Source organism: Cannabis sativa, chromosome 2 (assembly GCF_029168945.1).
Source record: "Cannabis sativa cultivar Pink pepper isolate KNU-18-1 chromosome 2, ASM2916894v1, whole genome shotgun sequence".
In the NCBI taxonomy this organism is placed as follows: domain Eukaryota; kingdom Viridiplantae; phylum Streptophyta; class Magnoliopsida; order Rosales; family Cannabaceae; genus Cannabis; species Cannabis sativa.
Window position 1 is genome coordinate 24,037,005 of NC_083602.1, and position 22,806 is coordinate 24,059,810.

At 32.5% G+C, this 22,806-nt stretch overlaps 4 protein-coding genes across 5 annotated transcripts; 2 read left to right on the forward strand and 2 right to left on the reverse strand.

The window, feature by feature from the left end:
• Positions 1-7,509: 7,509 nt before the first annotated feature.
• On the forward strand, positions 7,510-10,444 carry LOC115719288 (receptor-like protein CLAVATA2). Its single transcript, XM_030648268.2, has one exon. It carries the CDS (start codon positions 7,959-7,961, stop codon positions 10,167-10,169), a length of 2,211 nt encoding a protein of 736 aa, XP_030504128.2. The 5' UTR covers positions 7,510-7,958; the 3' UTR covers positions 10,170-10,444.
• Positions 10,445-10,531: 87 nt separating this feature from the next.
• On the reverse strand, positions 10,532-14,334 carry LOC115719289 (protein TRIGALACTOSYLDIACYLGLYCEROL 3, chloroplastic). The gene is made up of 10 exons (XM_030648270.2): positions 13,817-14,334; positions 13,385-13,516; positions 13,169-13,264; positions 12,953-13,030; positions 12,803-12,864; positions 12,613-12,688; positions 12,343-12,450; positions 11,268-11,443; positions 11,084-11,168; positions 10,532-10,933 (listed from the first exon to the last, which is right to left on the reverse strand). The coding sequence occupies exons 1-10, from the start codon at positions 14,006-14,008 to the stop codon at positions 10,895-10,897; spliced, it is 1,044 nt and encodes a 347-aa protein (XP_030504130.2). The 5' UTR covers positions 14,009-14,334; the 3' UTR covers positions 10,532-10,894.
• Positions 14,335-14,473: 139 nt separating this feature from the next.
• LOC115721199 (uncharacterized) lies at positions 14,474-16,293 on the forward strand. 2 transcript variants are annotated; one of them, XM_061110315.1, is made up of 4 exons: positions 14,488-14,612; positions 15,054-15,217; positions 15,702-15,806; positions 15,890-16,293. In XM_061110315.1, the coding sequence occupies exons 2-4, from the start codon at positions 15,128-15,130 to the stop codon at positions 15,986-15,988; spliced, it is 294 nt and encodes a 97-aa protein (XP_060966298.1). In that variant the 5' UTR covers positions 14,488-14,612; positions 15,054-15,127; the 3' UTR covers positions 15,989-16,293. The 2 variants fall into 2 exon arrangements, with proteins under 2 accessions (XP_030506318.1, XP_060966298.1); XM_030650458.2 differs by lacking the exon at positions 15,054-15,217 and having other exon boundaries at positions 14,474-14,612.
• A 465-nt stretch (positions 16,294-16,758) lies between these two features.
• LOC115721198 (probable glycosyltransferase At5g20260) lies at positions 16,759-19,577 on the reverse strand. The gene is made up of 4 exons (XM_030650457.2): positions 19,222-19,577; positions 18,964-19,124; positions 17,872-18,232; positions 16,759-17,528 (listed from the first exon to the last, which is right to left on the reverse strand). Exons 1-4 carry the CDS (start codon positions 19,504-19,506, stop codon positions 16,863-16,865), a joined length of 1,473 nt encoding a protein of 490 aa, XP_030506317.2. The 5' UTR covers positions 19,507-19,577; the 3' UTR covers positions 16,759-16,862.
• Between the last annotated feature and the right edge of the window lie 3,229 nt (positions 19,578-22,806).

Below are 22,806 nucleotides of genomic sequence, written 5' to 3' on the forward strand. Positions count from 1 at the left end.
TTGTGAGCTGTACGGACAGTTTTCGCGATCGCATGAAAATTTCAGCACAACTCCGATTTTTTTGAAACTTCAAAAAATCATAACTAATTCAAATTAAATCGAAATTGAGTTCTGTAAAAAAGTAACTTGCTTAATTTTTTCCATACTATCCAATAAAAATAATTACAGAAACAGATATTCAATTATTTTTAACGAAAATTCACAAACATCAATCAATCATCAAATAACACTCAATACAACATGATACCATCCAAAAACAAACAAACAATCGTTTTAAAGTCCAAATTTTTTGCAAGTAAATCAATTACCATGGCTCTGAGGCCAGTTTTTGGAATTATTTTACAGGGATCTTAGATCTACTCACAAGTATGTTTATTAACACCCTAAATATGAACTTTCTAAAACGATGAAATAAACACATATAAAGTTTAGGAAACCTTACATTGGGTGCAGCGGAACAATATGACTCCTTCCGTTCAGATATCTAGCCCTTGATTCCTTTCTATAGCAGAGCATTATCAATATCTGAACCTGGATCTCTTTCTCTGAATCTTTGATGCTGAAACCTCCTTCTTGCTGAAAGTCTTTCTTCACGATCTTCCTCACTATGATTGAGGTATCACTTGCTGTGTGTGGGCACTACTCTTACACTAAGAATTTCGAAATTTAAGGAAGAAGAAAGAGAGAGTGGGTTCGGCCAAAGATAGGGAGAGAGAGAGAGGCTCAGTTTTTTCTGAATTAGAAGTGTCAGAAGAGAAGTGTAATTTTCCTGAAGCCTTCACTATCTATTTATAGCATTCCACTAGGGTTAGGTTTGAATTATTTGGCATTAAAATAATGAAAATATCAGTTTAAATTGCCTACAAAAGTGGCTGGCCATGCTTAGTGGATTTGGGCCTCACTTTTTGCAATTTTGCAGTTTTATCTTTTCTGCATCTGATTTTCTCAAAAATGCTAATTTTCTAATTCAACCATTTAAATGCCAATTCTAACTATTTAATAACTATAAATAATTATTAAATAATATTGTCATTTATCATATTTATTAATTGAACCATACAAAGTATCATAATTAACAAATATGACCCTAAAACTCTTTCTTTACAATTTCGCCCTTACTTAGTGAAAAATTCACAAATAGACATAGTCTAATTTGAGAATTATAATTGATTAATCAAAACCAATTATATGAGTCTTACAAGCAATATTATCTTAACTAGTGCGGGGACCATGGGTCTATATAACCGAGCTTCCAATAAGTAGATCAAGAATTTAGCACTAAAATTCACTAACTTATTAATTTTTCGTTGAATCCACGCATAGAACTCAGAATTGCACTCTCAGTATATAAAATGCTCTATATGTTCCACCATATAGATGCATCATTAGTTATCCATTGTTATAATCCTAATGTGATCAATGATCCTCTATATGAATGATCTACACTGTAAAGGGATTAGATTACCGTTACACCCTAAAATGTATTTTATCCTTAAAACACTTGATCCCGTATAAATGATATTTCAGCTTATGTGAAATGAGTACTCTACCATTTATGTTCGTTTGGTCAAGCTCGAAGGAGATCATCTTTTGCTTACTATTCGCCAGATAGAAGCTATAGATTCCATGTTTATGCTAGCGCTCCCACTCAATTGCACTACCGTGTTCCCAAAATGTACGTATCACCCTGACCTAAAAGTAGGCTTAACTAACAAATCAAAGAACACGAATAGCCTTTCAAGATTGAGCCTAATCATAACAGGATTAAGAACATTTGATCTAGGATCAACTAGGCGATATTGACTTGAATAGATATTACGGTAAGTTTAATAAATCTAAGTCAAAGTTCAATATCGGTCCCTTCCGATGCATACTCCATGCATCCAACCTGAGCTTTACTTTAACCAATGCTCTGGAAAGAACATAGCACTTCTCCAAATGCAAGTAAACTCTGTTGTAGATTATCATATCAGTAAAACCCTATGTCTGATAAATCTAGGAAACTTTATTCACATAGTCATGTTTACTTTCCAATGTGTCGACAGCACAATAAACAGGATGAAGTATGTGAAAAGGGTTTCAGACGAATTCATACATTATGTACATATAATCACGAAATAAATCATGTGAATCATGCAACATTAAATTTTATTTCTGATCTATATTAATAAGTAAATCTGATTATATTGAAATGAGTTTTATTTAGGGCATAAAATCCAACACAATGGTCCCCTTTTGTCCAGCTTCTGCAATGCACAAGCATAATTCCTTGCAAGGAGCCCAATAGTCAGCTCTTTTTGCATGTAATTTACCCCATTAGTGGGCTTTGAGTAGAAACCTTAGGCGGGTCATGGGCATGTCCATATCCACCTCACTACCTATAGATACCCTTCTATTTCTATACGAAAGGGGGATCACAACCTAGATAGCTGAAACTCTGTTGAAATTGCTCTAAGCTTTCGTCTTCTTCAAGAGAAACACAGAGCAACAAAGTTAGGGTTTCTTGCAAAATACTATAAAACATATCAAATACGTCCTTAGAGGCTAATAGACTGACTCGTGGACTAAGGTTAATTAATACTAGAACCACGTAAAAATCTCTATCTTAATTATTACTGTATTTTATTATTTCTAAAGCTCTTATATATTTAGTTTATAAATGATCAAATAAATGTTTCTTGGCGAGGAGTTAAACTCTTAAAGTATCCTAAATGATCCTATAATATCCACAATAGATAACTTTTGAATGGTAATAATTAGAGCGCAAGTACTTAGGACTCCACTACTACAACAATTGCAATAAAAATCCTATTAAACAACTGAAAATAACAGCAACACAACAAAAAAAAAAGTAACAACAAAAATCACAATCCAGAAAAAAAAAAAATACAATACCTCAATAATTTTTTTACCAGTGGGAACTTCAACATCACCATCAAAGAAAACCTTTGACTTAGAAACTTTCCCCTTACCCTAAATATTTTTAAAAAACAACTCAGATCAACAACAAAACAACCGTATAAAGCATAAAAAATCAAATATAACATACTAAACACCAAATAGTAAATACTAAACAACAAAACAATAAAAAAATTTAAAAATAGAGAATGATTAACAAAATCACAAATTAAAAACAGTAAGAAAAAAAATCACGTACAAAAACCCTAAAATAACATTAAAACAACAGATTCCATAAAATAAAAAAAAAAACATTCAGAAAACACACACACAAACTAAACAAATAAAACAACTACATTCATATTAAAAAAGTACCATTACCTCACCAACCATAAAAAAAAAATAAAGCTAAATACTTTTGGAACTATCTCAAACTCGACATATTCATCTTCTTTCTAAAAATTAGAATTTGAATCTTCAATAAACACTTTCAAACATTCATAATCACTTAGTAACTTTCTTAACTTTCTATTTGAAGAAATAGAGAATGTAGGGCTAGGAAGATCATCTTTAAAAAAAATTTCTTAGCAATGCCTTTCTTACCCATTTCCGACTTGTTCGAACTTTTTTTAAGAGATTTTTGAGGTTTTTTTACGATTGGGGAAGAAGAACAAGAACGGGTAACATCTATTAACGGGAAGGACAAGTATTTATAAGGGAATGCTGATCAAAGAAAGATAAAAAAAGGAAAGAAAAAATGTTTTTTCGAAAGAAAATAATTGAATCAGGGTGGAATGGAGTTCAAAAATAAGAACCCGTTCCTATCTTTCTTTAGATCGTGGCTGAATTTTTCAAACAAAAAAAGAAAAAATAAAAATGTGAAAAGAAATGAAAATGAGATGAAGAGCTTAAGAATGAAGGTGATAATGAAAAAAAAAAAAAGAAATGATAAGATAACAAATAGCAGTAACATGTGATCAGACTGAGAAGAAAAAAAAAGTGACAAAAATAACAAATATATTTCAAACAGCATAAAAATATTTTTTTTTTAAAAAATAAAGTATAAATGTAAAATGTACACAGTATAAACGTAATTTATAGCTTGAACAACTGGCAAATATTAAGTATTTCCTCCCCAACATTGAGGTTTTGACAGACTAGGGCCAATATTCATGGCCCACAAGTTTCGAATTTAGTTGTATTAAACATTGGGGAATTTTCATAAATATGAAAATTGAGGGTATAGTTTACTTTTTTTATGGCATAAATAAATAACACTATAGGGTTATGATTTTTTTATTATTATTATTATTTTTTATTTAAATTTATATGAGTTTTTTTATGCTATTTTTTTGTAAAAAAAAAGTGAAAATCCCATATTTGTAAAACAAAAATAAATTTTGCCAGAAAAATCACCGGTGCCGAAAAAGTCGCCGGTACCGAAAAAGTAACTGGAAAAATCACCGTCGTCGGAAAGTCACCAGAAAAGTCACCGTCACCAGAAAAGTCACTAGAAGTAAATGTCTCAGATATAACTAAAAATATAACAGGTTCTATAAATAAAAACTACTAACTCTAACCAGTTATAATTGAAATATAACCAGTTCTGTAACATAATAAATAAAAATAAATAACATAAAATAACTCAAACCAGTTATAATTAAAATAGAACCGGTTCTATAACAGTGTTATAATGAATAATAACACAAAATAACTCAAAACTGGTTATAACTAAAATAGAACTGGTTATATAACATAATGAATACAAACAAGTAACACACAATAATTCAAACCGATTAAAATTAAAAAATACATGGGAAATCAGTTCCTAAAACACTGAATTAAAAACAAAACTAGTTCTACAGTAAAAAACCTCATAAAACCGATTATAATTTTTTTTTTAAAAAAAAAGAATGGAGATCAATTTCAAAAAAAATTGAGGCATAAATATGAAAAGAACGAATTCCATAAAAAAATAAATAAACAAAAATAATAACACACAATAACTCAAATATAATATAAAGAAACCGGTTATATTTATCAACTAGTAAAAATTTAAGACAAAAAAACTGGTTCCGTAAAGCAACTAAGATAAAAACTCTCACACAAAAATCAGTTAAATAAAATAGCTCAAACAAAAATATCCATTCAACATGCTCTAACCCACCAAATAATTACACCCATACCATATCTACCACAAAATACTCATTCATTATGTTATATAACCGATTCTATTTTTAGTTATAACCGGTTTGAGTTATTTCATGTTATTTGTTTTTATTCGTTATAACATTGTTATAGAACTGGTTCTAATTTAATTTTAATTAGTTTGAGTTACTTTATTTTATTTGTTTTTATTCATTATGTTACAGAACCGATTTATATTTCAATTATAACCGGTTTGAGTTATTTTGTGTTATTTATTTTCATTCATGATGTTATAGAACCGGTTTTATTTTTGTTTATATTTGAGACATCTACTTTTGGTGACTTTTTCCGACGACGGTGACTTTTCCGGTGACTTTTTGGCGACACTAACTTTTCCGACGCTGACAACTTTTCCGACAAAACTTATTATTATTTACAAATATGGAATTTCGATCTTCTTTTACAAAAATATGGCATAAAATAAACCCATATAAATGTAAAAAATAAAAAAACTCATAACCCTTTAGCATTATTTATTGGGAAATTTACATCATTTACTAACTTTTCCAATAATCTTACAATTATACTGTGACACGCTCAAAATAACATTTTTACTGTTTTTTTTTTTTTTTTAATTTGGCAGTATACTGCCTTGATTCAAAGATATGGACATTAGTATAGGGTTTTATATATTATGTGGCTTATAGGTGTCTTTATGAGGTTTAACCTCTTCATTTTTTAAAATAATGGTGCTTTAAAAAGGGATGATTTGACAACTTTATTATTACTTAAATTTGAAATTGAAGACAACTCACCCATCACCCACGTGATTCCCATTCCCAAGTTTATAAATGTATTTTGTTTCTCTCTCTATCTCTTTTTGTGGGTTGATGTTTATAGAAAAATTCTTGAGATTGGTGTCAAGATAAAGACCATCAACCAAAAACTTTACATAAAACTCTTCTCTCCATTCTTCACTATTTCAAAAACTTACAAAGCTCATTCCTTTCATTCATTTGTTCAGTTCTTCTTCTTCATCTTCTTTTCTTTTCTTTTTATTTTTTTTGTAATTTTTTGAAGTTCTTAGTTATGTTTTTTTTTTGAAAATATAAGAGTTAGTGTGGTTTTTTTTTGTTCTAATTTTCTAGAACTTTCTTGCAAATATAGTGCATTTAGTATTGAGGATGTGCACAACATAGTTAATTTTTGATCATTTTTTTCTTTTATTGTTTTATTTGTTTTAGTATTGTTTTACTATTGTTTTTCATGATTTATTTATTTGATGCTGATTTCACTGCCCTTGCTCCATCTCGCTGGAATTAATAGGTATTTTCTGGATGTTCTCGTGTTGTTGTAATGGTTCTGTATGTGAGTGTGGAAGATGGAGGCTATAAATACATTTCTTCTTCGTTTTCTTTGGCTATTTTTGTGGTTTTTTTCTTTTGGTTCTCCTATAAATATATTTGACGAGCTCACTCACAAGAGAGTTTTGAGGTGTGTGTTTCTTTTATATTTTTCTAAGTAGTTATATTTGCTTCATTTGTTTTTGTGTTGTTTCAGTGTTGTTTTAGTAGTTTTTTTTATTATAATTTTCTAGGAATAGACTTGCAAATATAGTTGATTTTGCATCTGGTGTTGAGGTTGTGCAGCAGATTGTTTGTTTTTTTTAATCATTTTTTTCTTTTGTTTTGTTTGATTGTTTTAGTGTTGTTTTACCGTTGTTTTGCCATGATTATTTATTGACGTCGATTTTACTGCTTTTGTTCAATCTTGTCGGAATTAATGGTTATTTTCTAGTTGTCTTGGTGTTGTTGTGGTGGTTATGTCTGTGATTGTCAAAGATGGAGGCATCATACTATTGTTTTGGTATTGACAGTATAAAAGAAAAAAAAAAAAGGAGGACAGTATAAATGTTAATTCTGCCGTGTGGCAGTAAAATTGAAAAGTATTACCCCAAATCCAGTATTTTTCTAAAATACCCTATTTATTTATGCCATAAAAAATTAAACTCTTATAATTTTTCCATATATGGTGTAATTTGAGAAAATTACATGGTATACCCACTTTACTTTATTTGTTTTAATTTTTACCTCCATCTTTATATACTTTAAGATATACCCACTTTTATAGATGATGTCCCCATTAACTCTTTAGGTTAATGTAAATTATATGCTAGACTTAAGTAGAGAGTGAGAGTATATAGGGAAATTTATTTAAAAAAGTGGGTATATTTTAATAAAATATAATATGAGAGTATTTTTAATTAATGGATACAAAAAAAAATGGTATTTTTCAACTTATTCCGTGAATTTCTACTTAAACATTGGAGCCCAAAGTAAGGCCCAATAAACTCTAGGCTTTTGTCAGCCCAAAAGGAGCGGGAAACTACGCGCAGGAAAAGGAATGTAGTAGCCCATACATGGATTGGATGAAGTTCCATATATACATACTATTCCATGATTTGCTCACTCTTTCTCTCTCTGGTGTAGTTATTAAAGAGAAGGAAAAAAGGAAAGGTTAAAGAGGGAAGAGAGAGAAAGGTTTTGATTCCTCCAATCTCACTTTACTTTAATGAGCTATAGATATATCAAATCATATCATGTAATTGATATTTATTGTTTATTCTTTTTTACTCTAAAACCCCAAAGAAAGAGAATTTATGTAGTTCTCTTTTCTCTCACACTTGAGAGTAAAGGTACATTCTTTCTCACTGTTCCAGCTAACCCTTTTCATTTCTTCCTCATATGCAACTCTTTCTTTCTGTATATGTATGAATCCTTAACTTGTTGTTTGTTGTTTGGTTGAAACTTACACTTGTCCAAGATTTTGCTTGAAGAAGAAAGGTTTAAGCTTCCATCCATTCATTCCATTTTACTCCTCTTAAACCTTTTACTCCTATCCAGATTTTTATAATGGGAAAGAAACGGGTTTTGGCTTATTGGACTTGTAAAGCTCTAAAATTGCATGTAGTGCCACTCATATTGGTGATTTTGCTGTCTTCCATGGTTTCTCAGTCTGTTGATATTGACTCAGATGAAAAAGGCTCACTTTTACTGTTCAAGTCATGGGTGCAAGATCCTAGTCGGAGTTTGTCTAGTTGGGTTGGGTCTAACTGTAGCAACTGGACTGGAATCACTTGCGAGAACCAGACTGGTCATGTGGTTTCAATTAACTTGGTGAACATGAACTTGTCAGGCCAAATTCACCCCAATTTCTGCAAACTTCCTTTTCTTGAACAGTTGGTTTTGTCTCAAAACAATTTTACATGCCCAATCCCCTCGTGTTTTGGTAATATGCAGAATCTTAAAAGTCTTAATCTTAGTCACAATCGGTTTCATGGTATGCTGCCTAACACACTCATGAGGCTTAGCCAGTTAACAGAGCTCGTTGTGAGTGGTAACAAGGATTTGGGAGGCATTGTTCCTAGATGGGTTGGTAATTTCTCAACCAAGTTGGAGAAACTTGCTCTGGATTCTAACTCTTTTCTAGGTGAAATTCCTGAAGAGTTGTTGCACTTGGAGTCTTTGAAGCATCTGGACTTTGGGAACAATAATTTATCTGGTAGTCTTCCTGATTTTCATCAGCCATTAGTTTTTCTCAACCTTGGCTCCAACCGGTTTTCGGGTACCTTGCCTTGTTTCTCAGCTTCAGTTCAGTCTCTCAGTGTCTTGAATGTGGCTAACAATGCACTTGTAGGGGGAATACCTTCTTGTATGGCTTCACTAACGAGTTTGACCCTTCTAAACCTTTCATTCAACCATTTGGCTTATAAGATACCACCTAGACTTGTGTTTTCAGAGAAGCTTTTTGTATTGGACTTGAGCAACAATGATTTATCAGGTCCTCTTCCAAGCAAGATTGCAGTGACAACAGATAAATCAGGGCTTCTCCTTCTTGACCTGTCTCACAACCGCTTTTCGGGTGAAATACCTTTAAAGATAACAGAACTGAAAAGCTTACAGGCATTGTTTCTTTCACACAATCTTCTTGTTGGGGAGATTCCAGCTAGAATTGGAAACTTAACTTATCTCCAAGTGATTGATCTGTCACACAACTCCTTAACAGGTTCAATTCCACTGAACATTGTGGGTTGTTTTCAGCTTCTTGCATTGAAACTCAATGACAATAATCTTTCTGGTGAAATCCAACCGGAGCTTGATGCGTTGGACGGCTTGAAGATCTTGGACATTAGCAACAACAAGATTTCTGGTGAAATCCCATTAACTTTGGCAGGCTGTAAGTCGCTGGAGATTGTAGATTTCAGCTCAAACCATCTGTCTGGAATGTTAAATGATGCCATAACCAAATGGACAAGTCTCAGGTATCTCTCCCTAGCTCACAACAATTTCAATGGAAGTTTACCAAGCTGGTTGTTCACATTCGAAGCAATCCAAATGATGGATTTGTCAGGAAACAAATTCTCTGGTTTCCTACCAGATGGAAACTTCAATACTAGCTTAAACTTCAACAACAGAGGAGACATCAGTAAAATTCCAAAGGAACAAAGGATCACATGGCGTGATTTGGGCACCAAAGTTTCAATCTTTGTTTCTGGTAGTAGTGAACTACGGTTCATTTATTTTCTATCTTCACTGGTTGGAATTGACATATCTGGTAATATGCTACGTGGGGAAGTTCCTGCTGGTTTATTTGGACTGAAAGGTTTAGAATATCTGAATTTATCATACAATTTTCTTAATGGACATGTTCCAAGTTTGGAGAAGATGAAGAGCTTAAGAGCCTTGGACTTGTCCCATAATTCTTTGTCAGGTCATATCCCAGGAAACATTTCCAGCCTTCAGTATCTGACGCTTTTAAATCTGTCATACAACTCTTTTTCTGGTTTTGTTCCCAAGAAGCAAGCATATTTGAGGTTTCCTGGCGCATTTGCCGGAAACCCAGGCTTGTGTGTGGAGTCCTCTGGTGGAGGGTGCGACTCTGACGGCCTTCCAGTGGTTCCGGGGAAGGCCTTTGAGGACGACAACGCTGACGGCCTGATCGCTAACGGCATGATTTCTTTGTGGATTTTTGGTTTAAGCACTTCTCTTAGCTTCTACTTTGGGATTTTTACGATCTTTTGCTCTGCTCGAGCAAGGAACTACATTCTCCAGACAAAGGTTTGAGAAGAAACGTAAAGTTTTGCAGCCTACTTTTTCTTTTTCTCTAGACAACAAGTTGAGTTTTCTTGCGATGATCAAATAGTCTCTCCTAATTTGTTCTTCCATGTTTATCAAAAAGCTGTTTCTGATTGTGAAAATGCAGCTATATATATAGTTTGACATCAATGTTATGAACAAGTCTTTGTAATTATTATTGGAGTTCTTTACCCCCTTTTTCTATAAAGTTGTCTAGAACTCTTGACCTGTGTACTGTAGTTAAAAGTTAGGCCATTCCTTTACCCTTTAGCCTTATTTTCATGTAACTGTTTTTCATTGACAAGATTAAAAAGTTGTTGCAAAAAATATTGATATAGTTCGATGAAAAATAATAAAATCAGCGGAATTTTATAAATTTATAGAACTACAGTAGAAAGAACAGTTCATTTTAAATGTCACTAACAATATCAAATGGTTGAATCATCTAACCGGCCTAAGAATACAACAAATTATATGTGTAAGTAATGTCGATTCAGCAGGCTCTTCTGAATCGAGTTGGCACCCAAAAAGTGTGGCTTTTTTTTTTTTCTCTTTCTCATCAAGCATCAAGAACTCAATTGCTTAAACTCGAATTTCTTGTTGAGTATGCAAAAGGGCTAGCTCCATACAAGTTCTCACTGCTAATTTCTCAGTATTTAGGAATCCAAGTAGATGACTACTAACAACAGCACCGCAGACTCAATTTGCCAAGGCTAGTACTTAATTGGGCCATCCAAGCTCCCAGATGCAAACTGAAAAGACGAAAGGCGAAAACTAAAAAACATTAGAAGCCTGAAATCATCATCACAAAGTCTTGAGTTACGAAATGTTCAACACGTCGAATGATGTTAGTAGCCATGCGAATGGAAGGACAGACTTAGGTTGTTGTTGTTGTTTGTTACCTGTTGGACAAATGGATTTGTTGACGTTGTAAATTCATGAGTCATCCCTTCCCAAACAATCTTACCCTCGTGAAGAAATATTAACCTATAATAATAATATAATGAACTAGCTGTTTACTTAAGCATACAAGTAAGAGAAATCAACATGGTGAAAAGGAGATATTATTGAAATTTAAAGCGTAACCTGTCAACCGCTCTTCCAATGGTACTATGTTGGTGGGTGACAACCACGTATGATGCAATATTCCCAGGCTTCCCAACTGCATCTTCGCCTTTCATGTGTACAGATCGGATGAGATCTTCAACAACAGTAGATGCGATAGGATCAAGCCCAGCCGTAGGTTCATCATATAAAAGAACCTGTTTAAAAGGATTTAGAAGAATGTCAGAAGACACTAAAACATTGAGCTGCCTTTGCCAAATCAACATGAAAATATTATGTATATTAGAGGATATGTATGGAAACGTATGTGTAAGGATCAACATGCGCCACTCATCCGTGTTGAAATCTATAAACAAAGTGTACAATGTACAAAGAATAAAACTAAACACACCCATAAAATATGAAGTACTTTTCGTACACATACACTGAGCAGTCTTCAACATCTTACGTTTTCGATTATCTAATTAAACACTTAATGAAAGTAAATCATCTTTCCATTCCAAAACTTCCACGATTCCTCCCCGAACCAAACATGAATCTTTCAATTAATTTGACTTTCACACTCAATTACATCTGATACATATCAGAATTCACAATATTTTTTTTTTATGTAATGAGTTTGTCCTCTCTGGTCATATTTGAATATAAAAATATTGAAACTGTTCACTAATCCAATAAAAGAATAGTTGGAGGTCTCTTCTGACCAAACAAATAATTGTCAACAAAGTTGTTTGATGATTTCTCAAATTCAAAGAATTCCTCTTACTTTCTCTTACTTTATTCACAGGTCGTCCACTTAGCTGGATTTGGAAAGAGATAAAAGGAAAAAAGGGGGACTGAAATAAACTTTTTTCCTTCCATTTTTTCAATCAAACAAAAGGTTTTAATCTGTTTATATCAACATGAGTGCTTTATGTAAAAAAAAAATCCAACTCTCCATTCTAGATTAGCATGGTAATATAAGGAGTATCTTTCCTACACACACTGTGGGGACGTCTACAAAATTGTTTCCAACAATATCAAGCATAATAGAAAAAAAGGCTGATTGAGTAAAAACCATACACTTGCAAGCTATTATGCACTAACCAAACCATACCTCAGGCTCTATAGCTTTCTTTGAAGTATCACAAATAATCGATCGAGCTAATGCAACCCTTTTTTTCATTCCACCAGACAATTCAGAAGGCATCCTTTCCTCCACATCCTGATGGGATATAGAGAACAAAAATCAAGGTTAGTGCATGTGAGAAACAGAACCACAGGACGCCTTATAAAGGCCAAAATCTAGTAAAAGCAGCACATGGGCTTTTGGAAATGTAACTTCTATTCTGTCAGAATAATTAGACATTTATAGCTAGAATATTACCTTTAATCCAACAGCAGCCAAGCTTTCTGTCACAAGCTTTGAAATTTGATCACCAGGCATGCTTGAGTTCTCATATCTATCCAACAAAACTCAAATGTATCACTTATCTTAGGAGTACAATATTAAAATCACAAAATCTAACTTAAAGAGATGCTATTAAATAAAACAAGGGTAGTGTAGGTTTTCTTACAGGAGGAAACCAACATTTTCCCGAACTGTGAGAGAATCAAAAAGTGCCGCGCTTTGGAAAACCTGTTAAATTATAGACCAGTGCATTATAAATTACATAATGTGAGAACCAACTATACATTAAACTACATAAGTTTTAAACAATATTTACCAATCCAATTCGTAGCCCAGAAATCTCCTCGTCACTAATCAAACCAGCTCTTTTTCTGCCTCGAATGTAAACTTCTCCCTGCTCATTGAATAGTAAGTAGAGTCAACAAATGAGATCAAGCAATTCTATAATGTTCAAAATTCTAAAGCTCAATTAAGATAAAGATGATTTAATTGAGTAAGGACACTCTAGGGAAAGCCTGATCCAAATAATTACCTTGTCTGGGGTTAGAAGTCCTGCAATAATCTTTAAAATTGTAGATTTTCCAGTACCAGATGGCCCAATTATCCCAACAGCTTCACCATGTCTAATCTATACAAGAGAAAAGGCAACAGTATATAAGAAAATGTAATGCAACACTACACAAAAATCATCAACCAGAAAATAAAATAGACAATGATTTGGTATTTTAACAGATGAAATTAGATTCACCTTGAAGTTCACACCTCTCAATATATGCTTCTCTCCAAATGATTTATGGACGTCTCGACACTCAATTAGAACATCAGAATCACCATAATCAGGCTCCCGAACCCTGCTCAACTCACCTGACTTAAATGAATCCTAACCACATAATCTCTGTCAGTCCAATAAGAACAGAACCGCTTCAAATCAGAGTGCAAAACAATTATCAATGAATTTTCAGCAGAAATGTCCATAAATCAAAGTTTCACAGTTCACCTCCACTCCATATATGGCTTTTAATAAATGAATTATTCAATCACTAGTACAGAAACAAGACAACTAGCTCGAACTAAAACATATGCTTAAAAAGGTGTTCAAACCAATCTAATGGAATTCTCATGAAAGAATAACGCTAGAAAGAAAGCAAAAGCTATATTAAAATAGGGGCAAAGTATTTACATTGAATTTGGTAGCAAAGGACCCATCATTCCTCAAGTTCTGGGGAGGCGCCATGCAAGAACAAATGATCTTATCGTGCACTTTCTTCTGCCTAGAACCGCTATAAAGCATTGTTCTTCCGAACAGAACAGACCGGAGAGAATCACTGGGTATAATTAGAGGAGCTACCCCTGTGCTTGACAGAGAAGCCATTTTTTTTAATTCAGAAAAATTCAGCTTATTCTGGGTCACCGAAATTTCTTAACTTGAACCAGACCCAGATCAATTTATCGACCAAAAATCACCTTACGAAGCAAATGAGATTCTGGGCTCTCGTGAAGTAGAAGCCGAAACGAAACCGTGTTTCAGGTCTCTCACCCATACAAAAACCCAATTCGCTAATTTTTTGGCCTCCTTTTCGCTGATTCCTTTTATGTTATTATTACTACTTTAATGGCTTCAACACTTCATCTTCAACCAAAGCTGGTCTTCGTTGAAGAACTTTTATTTTATTTTTACTACTTTAAAAAAATTTTATTAGTAGTAGTACTTGGTTTGGGTACGAAAAGGCCGCTAGATTCGGGTTGTATCCGAACCCGAATCCTATAACAAAACAGATGAAAAAAATTCGACCCGACCCACTCTCTACTATCTAGATTCTAGAAGCAACCAACCACCGTCTTCCTCTGCTTCTAATTTCTAAACCCCTCTCAATTGACAAAATCTCAAGCTTGCTTGCATTTTGTTCAATTGGATTGAGGAAGGAGTAATAATGCATCCTCCATTAACGCTTCACAAGCATCCCATGTGTGCCGAAGTGAGTCCATTTTTCACTGTCTTCTCTTTCCCTTCAATTTTGGGGTTTTATGTATTTGTTGTTTAGTATAGTCCTTCGAATATATAGCACCAGATCTTTACATATTACTTCATACTAGATATATGTACGTGAATATGATCTATTTTTATATTTATATTGGTTAGAAATATTGCTGAAAAGAGCAAGCGAAACAAAGAATTCCTAGGGGAAAATAAAAACATAAATTATTAAACTAGAACAATCTCCCAAATTCTTAATGACCTAGGACAAGCAAAATTCTTAAACTCTTCAACTAAAGTGCTGCCCAGGATTTAAAATTTTGCCAGATTTCTTTCTAAAAGATGTTAAATTTTCTAAGAATTTTTTCCTCATACAGCCCAACCATTCCACAGCTTTCATAACTATAATAGCACTGATTTATTTTCTTGTAACCACCAATAGGGGGTTCTCTGGCTATTTCTCCAATTAAAGCTTCAAACAGCCCAAAATGCACCATCTTAAATCCTATACTCATAATGGCAATGTCTTTTCTAGTCCGTGAATATGGTGCAAATGTGGTTGTCCAAGAACATTTAAAGTCCTCTGAAATTGTTGATGTATCAAAGGTGCGCCTGGGATCCTCAACTTCTTGTACATTTTTGGTAATAAATAAAATCACATTAGGTAGACAAAAGAACAAATAGTATCTTTTGATTCGTATTTTCATTGATGATTCTTGTTTATGCACCATGGCACTCCAAATTATTAATCAGAATTTTTCAAAATTTTGAGTAACTAGCACTATGTTTCTTGCTCTACGTCACACTGTTTCAATTAAGAAACAGGCTTTAAACTATTTCCAAGACATGTTTGTTTACTGTCATTTCCTTGAAATATAATTGATGAATGCACCTAGCAGTAATTTTTTTGATTTCTTATTAATGAGACATTTGTTTTGCTAAATTACATGGTTGGGAACTTTTTTTTTTTTTTCTGAATTACTTGGTTGGGAACTTGTTTAGGCCAAAACACATTAAAATTCTTATGAAACAACAGCGAAAGATAGAAAGATAGATTGACGCTTCAATATTTATTTTCTGCTTTGTGCAGATAATTGAGCTGTTCCAGCAGTGTCATTTGGATCATCCTATTGGTAAATTCTTTGGTGAATGTACGGATCTCAAGATAAAGCTTGATCGTTGCTTTCGACAGGAAGTGAGTTTTTATTCAGCTAGTGTCTATTTATTGTTCAAGTTTTAATGGTATGTTGATTTTAAGGAGTTTGGAATTGTTCACAGAAAGCTCTAAAGAGGAAAGAAAACTTTGAACAGAGTAAGAAACTGAAGGAAAGGTTGCATGCTTTCAGGAAAGAAAGTGCTGAGACAAGCACCGAGTAGGGTAATTTTGTACCCTTAATTGCCAAGTCTTCGACGATGGTGGACCCATTTTTTTCTTTTTAACCACACAATTATTTAACATAGACCGAAGATGATAGCGTGTTTATATGCTATCACATATTGGTGATAAGCTGGAATGAGCAAATTAGATTGCTCTGCATATTTCTTTTCATGCATAAAAGAAAATGGAACTATGATTCATAATAGTTTATTTGATTGAGTTACCCAACCAGCTTGTATATCTTTATTTGTTACAATTCACATTTTCAAAATAAATTATATGTCATTACAGATTCATTTGTTTATGTTTCCTCATTTTATACTTTTACCATGAATTGCTTGAACAAGATAGAAGTGAAGAAAAGGGTCAGTGATTTGGAGAAAATCTACATGATTGCAGGTAATCACATATAAATACTTTTTAATGCCTTTCAATTTCCACATGGTTAAACATTATAAATTCTAGAAATGTGAAATGATGAGATTGTCTTCCAAACAAGTTTTCCTGTGGAGGCAAGAGCTGGTGAAAAAATGGTAATGTAGGTTGAACATCTTTAGTGTTTTGCTTCTACACTTAAAGATACTCACTTGCACAGATACGGAGAGCAATGTACTTAGGAGGTGATGCATTAAATTTCTCATAGCAATTTTGTAGGGTGTATGGTTGATTATGATCAGTCTTTGAAGAGTTGCACAAGAGAGTTTCTAAATGATGTTTTCTAGTGATTTTGAAGGCCATTTACCAAAATTTGCTTTGTTTGCTTGTCTGATTTATTGAATCTAAAGCATCTCTATTATTTCTGGAATAGAAACATATACTCAATGGGGTCATAGTTAAATCAATTAGAAGATAATGTGTAAAAAGCCTGGTAAATCAATGTGGTAGCCTAATGTTAAGTCTTCTTAGCCAGAGCGAGTGAAGCACCATGTGAAATGCATCATACGGCTTAGCTGGTCTGTTGAGCTCAAAGTGCCTCTTCACTTGTAACACCTTTTTTTGTAACTTCAAGAACTTGGAATGAGGAATGGCTTTCAAGATCTTCTTAAGCTCAGGTATTCTTTTGGGTGAGATTTGAATGGAGAATTTGGTCCAATCAAGAACCTCACCAAAAGGCAAGGAATAATTATAAGAGATGAGAACAGGAACACAACCTTCATACATGGCCTCCACAACTCTAGGACTAGCAACTTCAGACCCACTTGGGCACAAGCAGAACTTGGTCCTTCCCATTATTTCATTATAGTTTTGTCCTTTGGGAAGGTACTCATGAACTTGGATTTCATCATCTTTATCCTTCCAATGCTCGAACAAGTACTTTCTAATGTCTCCATGGGCACCGCCAGCGAAAAAGGCGAGGATTTTGCGGTTTGTCGGAGATTGGCCTAGTGGAGGTGGTCCAAGTTTGTGATTCATTGGCAAGTTGTATTCAGGTAATGAAACGTCTCTCATAGGCTGAAAACCTTCTGATACGTTAGCATTGCATAGGACTCTTATAAAATTGTTGAAGTACTTTGGATCGTCACGTATGATTTCTGGAGCCTATAAAACAAATACCAATGTTATCTTAACTAGATAATTAAGCTGAGAGCATCATGCATCGTAGTATTAATATATGAATCATGTCAAGTCTATGAATGAGTTATTATGTGTGAAAACAAAACAAAGGTCTACTAGAAGAAGAAAGCCTAGAAACAAGTACTTTTGTAAGCTGTATATTCTATGCTATTTTATATAGTGAAGAACGAAGTAGCATAGAATATACAGCTTACAGATTTTCTTAAGCTGTATATTCCTTTTGTGTATGATGTTGAACATTACAGCACTATATAAGCCTTTAGTGTTAATAAAATAGTAAATCATCAAGTATAATAGCATGACATACCCAATCATGACAAGAAACCATAAAGTGGTCAGCACCATGGCTACGATTCCAATAAGGGTATCTTTGGGCCACAACGTTGATATAATCAGTGAAAACTCGGACCATTCGACCATGGAAGAGATAAGGTCTAGGCCGTTCATATAGAAAATCAGCCATACTCTTCACACTTATAGGTACATAAAATGCATGGGCCTCATCAGGATGACGGGCCAAGAATGGGCTCAGCCCACTAGCATCCATCTCATCCATGAACTGGCCCTCAATTGAGTAGATGTTAACCATGGGCCCCATATGAAACAAGGGTATATCTCCTTCCTTATAGGCCCATATCTTGAATCTCTTCACCATCTCTATGTGGCTCCTATATAAAACAAGCACGCATTTTATAATAAAACATTAAAGAAATGTAATATAATATTTTTGGGAAAAATCAAGTCAAAAGTTTGGAGTCATATATAAGCAATGTAAACGTGTATAGAAACACTGAAAATACCAGTAAGGAAAGGGTGTCAAAGAATAATGCTCCATATTTTGGCGGAGCATAATATATGTCTCTGAATTTTATGAACCTTGCAGTTGTGTTAAAGCTTACACTACTCCCATGAAAGCTAGCTAAAGGTTTAACTTTAAGTATAAATACACGAATAACTCATATGCTATATAATTAAGCAATATTTTTAGATAAATTTAATTAAGTATTTATGAGTAACCCTAAATACTTAATTAACCCTAATTGAGGAAAACTTGATAATAATAATAATGCCTGCATTCAAAAATAATAATAATGACTCATAAAGCTCATAATTCTATGTTATAATCCTAGCAAGAGCAATGTAATGTAATGAGAATATTAGTGGGACAATGTAGCTGAAAAAGGATTGCTTTCACCAAAAAAAACAAGGACTGGCTTGAGAGTAGAGTATATTTTATAAAGGGAACATCCTAAATTAAATTCTTTATCAACCTTTTCAATAAAAAGAAATTAAAGAGCATTATTGAAAGGTTTTGGGGTATACATATGCAATTCTTAAACAAATACAAAAAAAAAAAAAAAATAGTTTGATTAATATATATACAAAAGAAGGACTCAACTGATGAAAGGCATAGGAGTTTCTGTAAATATCGCCAGTGGGGATATAATTCTCGTGCTTATCAGATGTACAATTATTGGTGAGAATTGCCTTGCGTATAGCGGCTCTTGCTCTGGCCAACTCATCTTCAATTTTATGTACACTGCTATAATTTCTCTTCCTCTATTCATCAATTCAAACAACGTATTAAGAAAACTCAAGTGATATATAATAAATTGTTAAGTACCTATGTATATAGGATTAATTAATAAGCTCTTACTTGGATAATATTGATATTTTCAGGAGCCAAAGCTGGGGAAATTGGAAACTCATGATCATCATGATATCCTTGCCTGTTAAGTTCTCCTAAAACTGGCGCTGTGGCATCCAAAACGGTGTCGTTTTTCTCTGATACTACTGAGTTAGAAGAAGAAGAGGAAGGATTGTTTAGTGTACTAAAACGGGTTCGTTGATTAAAGGGAGAAAAATAAATGAGTAGAAGGAGACAAAAGAAAACTGAAGAAGATAGTAAATAAGGAGAACTGAACTTAAATGCAAAGGCCATATTTTTTTTTTTTCGGTTATACTTTTGTGGCAGATAACTAGATATTTAGGTTAGTCGCAAGTGGATTTCTATATGTATATGCTTTTGCCTTTAGGGTCGTTCCTATTTATTTATTTATTTATTTAATATTGAGCTCGTGAAAATTATAAATGGTAGCGTAAATATGAAAACGGTGAACTATACATATAATTATATCAATATAGTTATTGCTAAAATTAATGTAGATCTCCGGTTTTACCGTGACACTCTCAATAATTCTTTAACTTTTGTTTTCTTTAGTGTTTCCAATCAAACAATAATGTCACGTCATTAAATTATTGGTTATATATATTCTTGGGTTGATTAATGATTTCATATACATGTCGACTCGTTGAATAGGATCAAAGAGAAAAAAAGAACCAAAGGTTGCTTGAAGATTTAATCAAATGAAATTTTTTAATCCAATTTACAAGCCAGCTAACTCAATCAAATATTGTATATGATGCTGTGTGATCGGCTTTATTAGCTTATTATAAATATAAATGAATATATAAATATATGTATATATTATTTTGAAAAACCTTTTAAGAATGAGAATTCACCTAAGTTAGTAAAGGAATAAAGCTATTCCCATCTTTTTTTTTTTTTTTTTTTTTTTTTTTCTAATTGAGCTATTCCCATCTATTTTGGCAAAACCAGACATAAGATCTCAAGTTTAAACAATATAAGCAAAATATATAAATTAAGAATTCAAGTTATTTCCACCATCAACGAAGTACTAGTTGATTGCATGAAACAATCATAGGGTGAGCTGAACATTTTGAACGGGTTTGACCCGAACCCGAGCAATCCGCCCGAACCCGAACTAGTGAACCCGCAAAAAAAAAATTTAAAAAAGTTTCGGGCGGGTTGGGTTCAACCCGGTACCCTTCGGGTGGGTTGGCGGGTTGAGATTTTAGGGGTAAGAATTCCCCCAATAGCGGCGGGCCTATTAGCGGCGGAGCTCCTCCGCCGCTAATAATGGGGCTATTAGCGGCGGAGCCCTTGCTTGGCCGCTATTGGGGGGCGGAATTTTTTTTTTAAAAAAAAAATTAATAGCGGCGGGCTGTCCGCCGCTAATGCCCGCCGCTATTACTATTAGCGGCGGGGTCCGCCGCTAATACCCCGCCGCTAATAGGTGGGCGGGAAAAATCCCGCCCATTGTGATTCAAACTATTAGCGGCGGGGTATTAGCGGCGGACCCCGCCGCTAATAGTATTTTATTTAAAAAAATAAAAAAATAATTAAATGTTATTAGCGGCGGGGTCCGCCGCTAATACCCCGCCGCTAATAACACTGACCCCGCCGCTAATAACACTATATATACCCCATCAGACCCCTCATCCCCATTTTTCCATTTTCTCTCAAAAAATAACCCTAACCGCCTCCTCCTTCCCCTTCTCCTTTTCTGAAAATTCCCACCGCCTCCATCTCCGACGCACCACCACTCCGACGGACCACCACCCCGACGCACCACCACCCCGACGCACCACCACCCCGACGCACCACCACCCCGACGTACCACCACCCCGACGCACCACCGGTTATTTTAGGTAAGTATTGTTTTTTTTTTTATTATTATTTTAGATTTGTTATTATATAGTTTTATGTTTTAGATTGGTTTATATAATGTATATTTAAAATTTGAATGTTATATATTTTAGGTTTTAAATAATTTTGAGTTTATAAATGTAGGTTTTTATATAGAAAAATCTGTGTGTATATATATTTTTGTATATAAAATTGGGTATATTTATATATAAATATATGTTTATCTATATTTGTGTATATATAATTGGGTATATATATAAGTTTTGATTTTTTTATGTGTATATATACTTTATAAAAACTGTATATTATATATATTTGTATATAACAGTTTATAGGGATATGATTTTGTCCCGTTATTGTACTTTCACGGATTGTAATCCGTGATGTACGACAGCCGTCAGATGAGGGAATTATTTGATCTGACGGCTGAGATTGATCTAGGGGTAATTAGGGTTAAAAAGTAAAAACGTACCCTGACACTCATTTAATGTACCCTGAGACCCCTCTAATGTACCACGGAATACATTGCGGGAAAGTACATCATGGGACAAAATCATATCCCACAGTTTATATATATATGTATATAGCAGTGTAGTATATATATTGTATTGTATTATTATGTAAAGTATAAAAACTGTACATTATATATATTATACATAACAGTGTAGTGTATGTATTGTATATATTAATCTGTATATATATATTATATTTATATAATAGTTTAAACATAATAGTGTAGTGTATATTTTGTATATATTATTTTTTTTATTTATATATTTGTGTATATAAAATATATAGTATATGGTTTTTTTTTTTGAAGAAAATATATAGTATATGTTAATGTATATATAATTTATATATTGTAACATTGTTGTATATTGTATTGTTGTTATTTGTAGGTTTTTTAATTAATTTTAGTAATTAGTAATATGTTATACTTTTTGTTTTCAGATTGGTATTATTAGTAATTTGTATTTGTTTATTTTATGTTAGATTTTATTGAAATTAAATTAATTTGTTGTTAAGTTTGCTAAAATTTGAAAAGTAAATTTAGCAAATTTAGAATATTGAAAAAAATTTAAAAAATTAGAAAAAAAAATATTAGTTTATAGCTTAATATATATATAAAAAGATTTTTTTAAATAATAATAATTAGTTTTTTAGTAACTTAATAAATAATATAAATATTAAAAGTTAAAAAGATTAATTAGAAGATTTGATTTATTTTTTTAATTTTAATTAAAATTTAAATTAAATGGATTAACTTTTATTTGAATTTTAAAAAATAATTTTTTTTGTATTTTTAAGGTGGTAAAAATTAATTATTTTATATTTATTTTAATTTAGAAAATAAATTTATTTTTATATAAATGATAAATAATTCAAAAATTTAAAAATTAAAAATTTAAAATTTAATAATTTAATGAATTTTTATAGTGTAATATGTAAAATGAATTTTTTTATAATATAATTAGTTTAAATTTTGATAACTAATTTTTAAGTTTCAAAAAATAATAATTCATTTAAAATTTAATTATTTGATATTTATTTAAATTTAGAAAATAAATTTATTTTTTTATAAATAATAAAAATAACACAAAAAATTAAAAATTAATAATAAAGAACAATAATAATTCATATTTATAATTATATTAAAAATATATCATAACTTTTGTACTCATAAAATTTCATAAGACTTTACAAAAATTAAAAAATTAATAATAAAGAACA

Coding starts and splice junctions, on each gene's coding strand:
- LOC115719288 (XM_030648268.2), top strand. CDS start 7,959: ATGGGAAAGAAACGGGTTTTGGCTTATTGGACTTGTAAAGCTCTAAAA.
- LOC115719289 (XM_030648270.2), bottom strand. CDS start 14,008: ATGGCTTCTCTGTCAAGCACAGGGGTAGCTCCTCTAATTATACCCAGT. Junction 11,444..12,342: donor AGAAAGCTATAGAGCCTGAG/GTATGGTTTGGT, acceptor CCTTTTAAACAG/GTTCTTTTATATGATGAACC. Junction 10,934..11,083: donor CAAATCCATTTGTCCAACAG/GTAACAAACAAC, acceptor TCGTCTTTTCAG/TTTGCATCTGGGAGCTTGGA.
- LOC115721199 (XM_061110315.1), top strand. CDS start 15,128: ATGGCAATGTCTTTTCTAGTCCGTGAATATGGTGCAAATGTGGTTGTC. Junction 15,218..15,701: donor AAATTGTTGATGTATCAAAG/GTGCGCCTGGGA, acceptor TGCTTTGTGCAG/ATAATTGAGCTGTTCCAGCA. Junction 15,807..15,889: donor ATCGTTGCTTTCGACAGGAA/GTGAGTTTTTAT, acceptor AATTGTTCACAG/AAAGCTCTAAAGAGGAAAGA.
- LOC115721198 (XM_030650457.2), bottom strand. CDS start 19,506: ATGGCCTTTGCATTTAAGTTCAGTTCTCCTTATTTACTATCTTCTTCA. Junction 18,233..18,963: donor AACTCCTATGCCTTTCATCA/GTTGAGTCCTTC, acceptor TGTTTTATATAG/GAGCCACATAGAGATGGTGA. Junction 17,529..17,871: donor TGGTTTCTTGTCATGATTGG/GTATGTCATGCT, acceptor TTTGTTTTATAG/GCTCCAGAAATCATACGTGA.